General features: G+C 35.2%; 1 protein-coding gene and 1 pseudogene across 1 annotated transcript; both read left to right on the top strand.

Moving 5' to 3' along the window:
• The first annotated feature begins 381 nt into the window (after positions 1-381).
• Positions 382-1,205, top strand: LOC116867807 (histone H3.3A-like). Its single transcript, XM_032857643.1, has one exon. It carries the CDS (start codon positions 481-483, stop codon positions 889-891), a length of 411 nt encoding a protein of 136 aa, XP_032713534.1. The 5' UTR covers positions 382-480; the 3' UTR covers positions 892-1,205.
• Positions 1,206-4,465: 3,260 nt separating this feature from the next.
• Positions 4,466-7,871, top strand: LOC116865823 (annotated as a pseudogene).
• Positions 7,872-11,596: the final 3,725 nt, after the last annotated feature.

Raw genomic sequence — 11,596 nt, 5'->3', positions numbered from 1 at the left:
GCCCGAACTCCTGCTGGCATTCCCAGTGTTGCCCTGAGCTATCATCTTTGCTAAGACCTGAATGTTAAGCTTTAGGTATTTCACTATCCTTTATATAAATCCTCTTTCCTTTGTTTATTTAAGTTAGCTGAATCTGAGTCTTTCTTTGGTTATTGTTAATCTCAAAAACCAAAAAGCCTAAGCGTTACTAAATTAGAGAAATATCTACAGCAATTTGACTTGAATATTTTAATCAAGACTCTTACCAGCAATTAGTTTGTCAAACATTTAAGAAGGCAAAAGAATTCTCAGATACACAGCACTCCTTGAAAGTTCTTTTCCTTTTCTGTTTCACAGGGAGATAAATCACAACTTGATGTCACTTTCAATTGTGTTCGCAGCCGCTGCCGCGCCGCCATCGCTCGCCAACGCCAGCGCCGCCTCTCGCTCGCGGAGCTCCAGCCGAAGGAGAAGGGGGGTAAGTAAGGAGGTTTCTGTACCATGGCTCGTACAAAGCCGACTGCCCGCAAATCGACCGGGGGTAAAGCTCCAAGGAAACAACTGGCTACAAAAGCCGCTCGCAAGAGTGCGCCCTCTACCGGAGGGGTGAAGAAACCTCACCGTTACAGGCCTGGTACTGTGGCACTCCGTGAAATTAGACGTTATCAGAAGTCCACTGAACTTCTGATCCGCAAACTTCCTTTCCAGCGTCCGGTGCGAGAAATTGCTCAGGACTTCAAAACAGACCTGCGCTTCCAGAGTGCGGCTATTGGTGCTTTGCAGGAGGCAAGCGAGGCCTATCTGGTGGGCCTCTTTGAAGACACCAACCTGTGTGCTATCCATGCCAAACGTGTCACAATTATGCCAAAAGACATCCAGCTAGCGCGCCGCATACGTGGAGAACGTGCTTAAGAATCCACTATGATGGAAAACATTTCATTCTTTAAAAAAAAAAAAAAATTCTCTTCTTCCTGTTATTGGTAGTTCTGAATGTTAGATATTTTTTTTCCATGGGGTCAGAAGGTACCTAAGTATATGATTGCAAGTGGAAAAATAGGGGACAGAAATCAGGTATTGGCAGTTTTTCCATTTTCATTTGTGTGTGAATTTTTAATATAAATGCGGGGACATATAAAGCATTAATGCAAGTCAAAATGTTTCAGTGAACACGTTTCAGCAGTTCAACTTTATAACAATTATAAATAAACCTGTTAAATTTTTCTGGACAATGCCAGCATTTGGATTTTTTTAAAACAAGTAAATTTCTTATTGACGGCAACTAAATGGTGTTTGTAGCATTTTTATCATACAGTAGATCCATCCATTCGCTATACTTTTCTAACTGAGTTGTCCTACATGCAAGTACATGTTTTTAATGTTGTCTGTCTTCTGTGCTGTTCCTGTAAGTTTGCTATTAAAATACATTAAACTAAAAAAAAAAAAAAAAAACTTGATGTCACTGATACTGAGCATTATGCTTCAGAAGGTTTGGTCATTAACATCAGAAACTATTTAAAAGACTGAAATAAGAACATATGGTTTAAATATGAACTACAGTTCTAGTAGAGTAACTAAAGTTACTGAGTAAAAGCTATTTTACTACTAGCTTTCCATGAGCCTGGAGTAGTGGTTAGAAAAAGTAGTGATGACTTTAATTAAATGCATTAAATGTCAAGACAAAAGTATTTTTAATATTGCCATGATAGGAAAAATATGGGTTACTCTGTGCATAAATTCTTATTTAGGAGTAAAAAAAAGTCTTTCTAAAGACCCAACACAGTTACAGGTACATAATGGGTGCTTAATATATATTTCTCTAATTTTTTGAATGAAATAGTTAATATAAATTGAAACTTGGGGGATTTTTTTCAGTTAGATATGATTTTAAAAATCTGAAATTAAAGATTACTTAGATTGTCTAAGGAAAATTAGATAAAAAAGAAAATATAAATTTAGAATAATGGTATTGGGAAAACAGTCCCAGGTAATTAAATAAAAAATAGATATCTTTAAATATATGATTAGATCATCCTTTCCCCTCTCCAGACATTCACTGATAAACAGGGGAGGATTTCATGTTATGAAATAATAAAAACAACTGATAGACATTTTGGAAAATGTTCTATCTCTATGTTCTTTGATGTTCTATTAATGTCAGAACAAGAAAATGCAAATTAAGCCAACGATGAGATGCCATTTTAAGCTCATTTTAAAATAAATGGCCCAAATGATAGTAATGAAAAGAGGCCATTCTTTTGGAATGGACCTTAGATTTTTAAGAATCTTTTTTCATTCCCTTCCCCTAGATCTCTTCTTCTAAGCAGTAGCTAAGTGCAATTCATTGTTTTCTAAAGTTTCTCTCCAAACTCTATTCCTCTCTACTGCCCACAGCAAATACTACAGCTTAGTTTGACATTATAACTACCTAAATTCCACAATTACTTTCTATTTTGTCCTGCAGCCTCCAGTCTTACTTCCCTTGATATATTCTCCTCCTTCCGCCACAAAGCAAATTTGCTCATGGTGTTCCTCTGATACTGGAATAGCATCTCTTTTTTTCTTAATTAAAATCAAACTGATCAATATGTTTTTGAGATACTTCATTTACTTTTGTGTTCCTGTTCAATTACTTATCCAACTTCATTTTCCCTGTTCAACACCATCTCCCATTCTGTAATTCCCAAATCTAAGTTCTAGGCAGCTCTACATCCATTCCCCATGTTCTCACTTACTTCTTGACCTCAGCTCAGATTTCTTTTTCCAAAACATGTTTCCTTTAACCTGATGACCTCTAGGCATCCTAGACATAGAATCAGTTTTGATATCAATCACTTACCCATCATTACAACTAGTTTCTTTCCAGTAAACTCCTAAGGAGTTTTACCCTATTACTGCAACATTTATTTGGCTTCATTTAACCCAATTCAAATAAGGAATTTAAAACTGCATTAAAGCTTACTTGTCTTAAGTCCATTTAAAAAATGATTCAAAAACTCTCTTTACAGTTTTTATTATTTTTGTTTTCCTTTAATGATTTCTCTACAAATTTAATTCTATCTGTACAATTTAAGTTACCATCTCTACTCTATTTATTGCCTTCTTAGGATTTTTCTTTAATTGAAGACATACTTTTTTGAAATTTAAATCATTTCTTCTAGTGTGTAAGCAATTTTATCAGGTCATACCTTAAAAATGTCAAATGTTTATATTTTTTACCATATAATATTTACAACAGAAACATCTTAGTAACAAAAGCTTTGTGTCCTTTTCAATGGTACATGTTGAAAAGACACATTTCATGAACATCAACCTTTTTTCCTAAATATACTGAAAAGATCAAGAACATAATGACATTATATTTTACTGGAATTTACAGAAATAGTATGACATAATATAACAATGTAAAATTTGATCTAGCTTATTATTTTCCCATTGGATAATATCATCACTAGTTTTGCCCTACTATTATTCAGAATAACCATTCATGATAAGTATCCACAAAAAACACTTCAGTGGAAGACTATCCATATCTAATTGAGCATACATAATTTTCTCCCCCTCTTTATTTAGCACAAAAGATTTAATTTAAAGGAGAATGAAATATGTACTTTGTCCACTAAATACATCAAACTCATATTCTGAGGAACATGAGCTTTTAAAGAACATAAAGTTTCTTCTGAAATGTTCTATAAGCAATACTAAAAGTTAGATTTTCTCCAGAGAGACACTTATAATGTACTTTCATTGAGAGGAATTTTAAATACTGAAAAAAAAAAGTTTAAATAAAAAATAAAGGGAGATGCATAAGATTCCATTCAGATTTAAAATGTTAGGTATCACATAGTAAACTTCTGGTGTAGGATCCACTAGGAAACATAGTTGTTGGGGATGAAGAAAGGGGTGTTTAAGATTATCTCCATTTCATAAATGAAGCAATAGAATCTTAGAGGGCTTCCATCACCTTAGACTTAGCTAAGTATAGAAGCAATATTCAAAACTATATTTGTCTAGTTCTATAGCTTGTAATTTGAAACAACACATACTTCCCGCCACTGACTGTACATGTAGCAATTTTACTGTAATAATTGATTTAAAAATCTTATGCATCATATTTTATAACTATATTATTATATTACTAAGAGATATTAAATGGTTAGCTAATAACTTCATGTAACATTTAATACATCAGAATGACTAACAGGAATTCAAAATAAATAATCAAAAATCTTTATAGCACTTCATAGTCTAACCAGTGTGTCAGGACACAATGCTGGGTCATAGGCAGAGGATGAACAAGGAAACAGTCCTGGAAGCATGCTACTGCCTAGGATTTACCTTTTGTTTCTGCATGATAGAGCAATGTAGAGATCTGGAATTGGAAAGACCAGTTTAGCAGGAGGGGCACTCAGGGGATTTGGGAAACAGACTACCAACTGGAGTAGAAGAATATTAATATTTTAGTAAACCATGTACCCATACAAAAAGCATGTTGGCTCTTTATCAGCCGGGTTATAGGTGTGCTAAGATATTGATCCTCTCAGCCATTGGTGTGGCCAAGTACAGCCTGGGTAGCCAGTTGCTTCATTTACCTTCAAACCCATCTGTGGTGGGTATGTGGAGAAGAGGAGTAGTATCTCCACACAGGTAGCCTAGGTCAAGTTACTTCACTGAGCCACAGGAACATTTTTCTATGTCTCTCCTAATGTCATAATCTGTAAAGAACCTTTCTAAGTCAAAGTTGAGATGGGTCACCCACTATTTTATACAATCATTACTTTTTAGTTAAATGAAGTAATATGCTTTATTATACTTACCTGTGTTTGTAGTATCTTTGTTACTGCTGTTATTAACCAGAATACAGGCAATTGAGGCAAGAAACTTAGGTTCTAAGTTTGGTTTCCATAAGATACTATGTGAATATAGAATATAATTTTAATTTCTTTAAAGTTACATGTTGCCTAGAGGCACCTGGCTGGTTAGGTTGGTTGAGCAACCCATTCTTGGTTTAGGTTCAGGTCCTGATCTTGGAGTGGAGAGACTGAACTCTGAGGCAGGCTCTGCCTCAGTGGGAGTCTGCCAGAGGTTCTCCCCCTCCCTCTACCGACCCTGCCCCCTCATGCACACACTCTCTCTCTCTGTCTCAAATAAATAAATAAATGTTTAAAAAAAAAAAGCTACATATTGCCTCATCAGAAAGAATGAGGTTATAAGGGATTTTTTATCCAAGTAACAATTATGTGTGCTTTTGTTAATCTTTATACCTGAAATCAGACTTACACATTTGGAAAACAGGGCTAATTATAAAAGAAGAATTTGAAGCAAGTTTTGAAAATCTTAAAATCTCTTCAGGTGAGGTGGGCTGTTATTTGAGAAACAGATTAATCAAGGAATCCAGGTGCTGGAGTCAAGCATATCTCAGGTTTGTATTTAAGGTTTTTTTGTTTTTTTTGTTTTTGTTTTTGTTTTTTCTAAAGATTAATTAATTATTTATTTAAGAGAGAGACAGAGATAGCCGAGAGAGAACATGAGTGGGAGGGAGGGACAGAGGGAGAAGCACACTCCCAGCTGATCAGAGACTCCACGATGAGGGTGGAGGGGTCTTGATCCCAGGACTCTGGGATCATGACCTGAGCCAAAAGCAGACTGTTAACCCACGGAGCCACCAAGATGCCCCAATTTTAAGTTTTAACATGTTCCCAGAGCAAATCATTTTATCTATCTAAGCTTCAATTTCCTTAGAAATGAATTGGATGAAAACAGTTCATAGGGGCCATTGGCCATTGACTGAGCAAACCACCGTGGCCTCTTCTGGCACAGTACTGCAAGACAACCTGTTTCATGCTCCCCAGCAAGGCAGCTCCATTATCTGTGGCCCAGAGTTGGGAAGCCAGGCAGGTCATCAGGACTGCACAAACCGCAAGAATGCCAGCTGGGACAGCCTCTGTTAGCCTGTGAGGTTGGTGGTGTGAGTGTCATAGGCCAGCCCTTGCACCCGCTCCCATAATGCAGTGCATGGTGCGTCATTGAGGAAAGAAAATTATGGCTGCAGCATAGCTCTAAAATTCACTTCTCAGCAGGAGAACGCATCCACTGTTCTGATGGCCCGACCTTTCTGGGTCAGTAATGGACAATGTCAGGGTACACAGCACATATTCCTGTCGTTTAGGAAATCAGAGTCTAGATTAACAGTTTGCAAGCGTATTTTCGTACTTCATGCTTTGGGAGTTAACAGTTGAAGAGAGGGAGGAAATTTTTTGAAAATTATAATAGGTGATTAGCTGCCACTTGTCTGAGGTCTGTTTTGAGACAAACTAACCTCTTTGTAATGCTAAAGCAAGGTCACTAGATTAAAAAACAAAAACAAACACACACACACACACACACACAAAAAACAGAAAGCAAAATGGGCTGTGTTCTCTTTTAAGCTGCCCCAGCCATGCTGGAAGCAGTTGTTTGAGAGTGGATTCTTTTGTAAAAAGGTAGCATCAAGTCACTGTGAACATTTCTTTTAACCTATGCCTTTGCAAAGGCCTAACCTCCGAAAGTACATTTGAGAACAAATTCTATCTGCAGTGGCATTAATTATAAAATGAGGATCATTAGATAAATCAGTTAACTGAAAAAGCATTTTTCCTGAAGTTGCCCAGTGGATAAGTAGTGGCAATCCCACTATGCAAACTATCGGCTGTTTTATTTTAATTGCACTATTGAGTGAATCCTCATGTTCAAGTACCATGAGCAACACTGGACTGAGTATGGGATTCCAGGACAACTACAGAAGAGTATTTCAGGAAAAAGACCTTTGTCACATCTACATGTTAACTACTGAAGTTCTGCAGGAGTTGATCGGGAGAAGCAACCTCAATACTCAGACATCTTGAATATTTCGGCAGTTACCTTGTACTTGGCAATCAGGCATTTAGCTGGATCTCTTTTCCTCCAAATTTGGGCAGACACTATATAGCTATATTTGAATCCTCCCAAATGTGTTGGCAAAGCCAACAGAGCCCAGGCAGAAGACTCTTCTGGGCAATAGACTTATAAAGCTTTACCTCACAGTACATGGAAAATCAAAGATTTTTTTCAGCTATAACACAAGATTCTCTGCAATGGTGTGCACAGTTAGCATCTCTTCATGGACCTTTATTCCCCATGTAAGATCACAAATTGATTATTGAAGGATTACTGAATACTATCAATGAAATTGAAATACAAGATTTGGAAGTTGTGGAATTCTCCAGCATTAATCGGCAACTTCATAAATGTATTCCCTCCAGATGTTTTAAATGTCATTCCAAATGAACTTCTCTTCTTTGTTAACTGCCTCACACACCTCACTTATTCTTCAGGTGAAGTGCTGCTTTGGAAGAAGTTTTGATAAAGATGACATGGTATACAAGGAGATATATGGCAAATTGCTAGAGTCCTCCTAACTTGGATCCAAGATGACAAACATTTTTATCCAACATGCAGCTCAAGTTTTCAATTCCTATATTCAGTGTCACCTAGCTGCTCCAGATGGCACACGAAATTTGACTCTAAATGGTGTGGCTTCTTGTGAGGAAGAAGAAATAAATAAACATCAGGAGGATGATGAAGACCAACTTTCAGATCAGCTGTGTGGGAATCCTAGGAAGAATTGCTGCAGGACACTGTACACTCCTACTGGCAATGTAGACACGGTCCAAAGAAACCCCAAATATAATCTATTGACAGTTCCCAGGGAATGCATAAATTGTTTAAATATTTTAAGCACCACACGGCACCCACACCCCGCAATCCCAGCACACTGAAACAAACAGACAGAAACATACTCATAATTGTATTTCTTGGCTTATACATTTGGACCTCAGGCACCACAGCATAGAGAAATTATGGAAAACATAATATGAGACATTATTTGACCCAAATCAATAAAAACTTGGAACAACCACTTTTCAAATGACTTTTGTTAGCCTTGATTGCTCACAAAGCAATGTTTCAGTGTTTAATGTGTCAAATAATAAGTCACAACTCCTATTAAAAAAAAATACCTAAAAGTTTATGTAAATATTAAAGCAGTGTATTTAGCACAACTGTTACAGTTCCTGGCACATAACTCTCACCAGATACTGCTGTATTGTAAAAGTCATGACCTTTATTGGGAGTGGATCACTCATATCCATGCTGGAATCCCCCTGTCACTTTTGTTAGTTAAGAAAAGAACTAAATGTAAGAATGGTAAATGAAAACATCTCAACTAAATGGTGGACCTAGAGATATAGGGGTTTTACTGTGCCTCATTTCACAAAGCCTTCGTAAATAGCCTTGAGTCTGCAAGTGGAGGCTGATTTAGCCTTCAAATGTGAATAGTTACATAAAAAAAATTAAACTAGCTAAACCAGACTATATAAACTCTTAAGAGAAGATGTAATAGCTTAGAATTATCACTTGACATATTTTATTACCTCTTTCCATTCCCGGTAAGTAATTACTCCATTGTAATGTTAAAATTCAGGCTTATAAATGCTGTTTATAAGACTATAGTTTTTTTTTTTTCTTTTTTCCTTTCTGTAATCTCTCTTCTTTGTCTTGGCAGCCAGTTCAGTCTCTCACCATGAAAAAGAGACAGACGTCAGCAATATGTGGTGAAACAAGATTTAAGAAATAGAATACTCTCTAAAATAAGATAATTCTAATGTTAATTACTCATAATTACTCAAACTTTTCATTGAAATTCATCCAGTGAACTAAAGAATAGTTGGCTCGAAATTAGACAGTGTTTGAAAGTGTTCTGTCTTGCAAAATATATGGTTACGTGTATGTACTGTATAGATTAGATAGGCTATCCCTAAATTTTACCAATACAATTTAGCTAAAAAGTGCTAAACTGATTTTCTCATGATAAATGCATACCTAGGTTGTCAGAAGATTATGTCATGCCACTCTGCTGCCCTTCTTTGCTGGGTTACATGAAATTAGCAAAATTGATTTGTTGAAACATTGTACAGATATTCTTCAAAGTCTTCAAGTTGGAGGGGGATGGTTTCAGAGATATGAACACAATTATTACATGGATTTTAAGCTCCAACACTTACTAGGTATGTGAACTTGGATAAGATAAACTCCCTGAAACTCAATTTCCACATTTTAAAAATAGAGAATAAATTTACTGTATAAAGATATTATGTAGATTACATTAGGTGATATCAGTCCCTCTTACACAGAACCTAGTAATTAGTAGACACTGGATATTTCCTTCTCCTATTCTATTGTTGAGGAGACTAGTGAGTAAATCTGTGTCTAAGAGTGGAGAGATTCAGGGGCTTGTAAGGGTGGATTTTATTACTATTACAGTGTTGATTATATTCTTGATGGCAATTGAAGATATTAACCACAGGTATCAGCCACTCCTGAGGTGTAAAATGGGTGGGGTACTTAGTTTACATGTTCAGTTACATTTTCAGTTTAATTTTATAGACTGAATTAAAATTTGGTACCCATGTGCATCACCCAAATAAATAAGAGATTGATTTAAATTGGAATGCTAATTATTCCTTTAATTGAGAAATATTTTTAGCTTAGATTTATTTAAGTTTCAAAAACTCATATGAATTTGCTAGTTGAGTTAGCTCCTTCTAAGAACCTATAGTCCAATATGTAAGGAAGCAGCATTCCCTGTTCTGGATAATTCTAAAAAATTCAGTATATATTTCTATTTATTTTAAATCAGGGATTTAAAAAATTATTACCTTCCCAAAGAGTTAGATCGTGTCCAGTAGTATCATGACCTTTTATATTCATTGAAGTTATACAATTCCATTTCCAAATCAGTATCTTAGAAGATGGGATTTGAAAGTCACTTTTATCTTTTCTGAAAAAAAAACAGTAATCTATGACTATGGATAATTTATGTTGTCTATCAATAGTTTGCTCCTTCCTGTTGCTGAGTAACATTTCATTATGATGTACCCCCATTTGTTTACCCATTTTCCAGGTGGCGAAAATTTGGGGAGTTTCCAGCTATTAGTAAATTGAATAAACCTGTTCGATACACACAGCTGGAATGCATACATAATTATATGTTTAACTTCATAAGAAACTACACATTATTTTTCATAACGGTTGTATCCTTTTGTATATTGACCAATTATATATGAGATTTCAAGTACAAATTCTTTTCCAGTACTTCATACTTGGTATTGTCAGTTTTCCCCCTCCTTCTTCTAATGGCTATGTAGGAGCATCTTAGTATTGTAATTTATTTCCCTAATGACTAATCACATTGAGCATCTTTTTATATGCTTATTTGTAATGTTTATCTTCCCTGGTGAAGCTTCTTTTCAGAACTTCTGGCAATTAAAAAATATATATATTGTTGAGTTTTGAGTTCTCTATATGTTCTAGATACAAGTTAGTTAGTTATAAGATATATGCTTTGCAAATATAGATACTTTCCAATATGGTGGTTCATCTTATAATTTTTCAACCATACAATGGTGTGAAAATGATTTGCATTCAGTGGAATCTGTACCTCAAGTTTTGAAATTCAGTATTTTACAGGGCCAGCTTTCTATGGTAAAATACTCTCTTGTGATGTTGGATAGCAGCTTCGAACCACAGCTTCCAGTCAGACATGTAATCATGAGGGTAAATAAGGATACACTTAAGGTATTCTGTACCCATACGACCATTCTGTTTTTCACTTTCAGTACAGTATTCACTGAATTACTTGAGATATTCAACACTTTATTTTAAAATAGGCTGTGTGATAAATGATTTTGTCATATAAGATAGGCTAGGCTTAAACTGTGATGTTCAGTAGATTATTGTATTAAATGCATTTCCAATGTCATAGTCAAAGAAGATCTGTATTTCTTCCTAGTCTGTGTTTTAATATTTTAAATCTCAGAATCTTTAACAGGAGTTTCTCAATTTTTATTTTTATCATTCTTTAGCTGTTGTACTAAAAACACTTTGCCTAGTCCAGTGTACAAAGATTTCCAGTTTGTTTTTTGCTAAAAGTTTTATAAGTTTATATTCTACATTTATGTTTACAATCTTATTTGAATTAATTTTGTATAAAGTTTGAGGTGTAAGTTTGAGATATAGGTTGAGTTTCTTTTTTATTTTCTTTTTTCCTTCTTCTTCTTCTTTTTTTTTTTTTTTTTTTTTTTTTTTTTTTTGCATAAGAAAGTTCAGCTGTTCCAGGATTGCTTGTTTAAAAGACCATCTTTTTTCTGTAGAATTTCTTTTGTTTTATCAGAAATCAATTGACCATTTTCATGCAGATCAAATGAAAGGAAGAGGGATAAGAGTGGGTGAGGGAGAGAAAAAGAGAGAGATAGAAAGGAAAGATGGGAAAGAGGGAGTGTGGGAGGAAGGAAGGAAGGAATCAGTGTTCAGAATATATATGTGATTAAATTAACTGTCTGCATTAGGACTTTTGAAATCAATTCTAGTGTACATTATTTTATACTCTTGAGAAGGTTTACAAAACAATGAAAACAAATAAGTTGGAGTAGGATTACAAATTTAAGCAGGTAATTTGACAAATGCAACCTGTCTTGCACATGTAGATAACTAAAGGTAAATTGGGCAATTCAATTGTGTTGTCTCTTGTGCAACTCTCTATCTT

The sequence above is a fragment of the Lontra canadensis genome, unplaced genomic scaffold (assembly GCF_010015895.1).
Source record: "Lontra canadensis isolate GAN:19392208 unplaced genomic scaffold, GSC_riverotter_1.0 scaffold1, whole genome shotgun sequence".
In the NCBI taxonomy this organism is placed as follows: domain Eukaryota; kingdom Metazoa; phylum Chordata; class Mammalia; order Carnivora; family Mustelidae; genus Lontra; species Lontra canadensis.
This window is presented reverse-complemented; position numbering and strand designations above follow the sequence as displayed.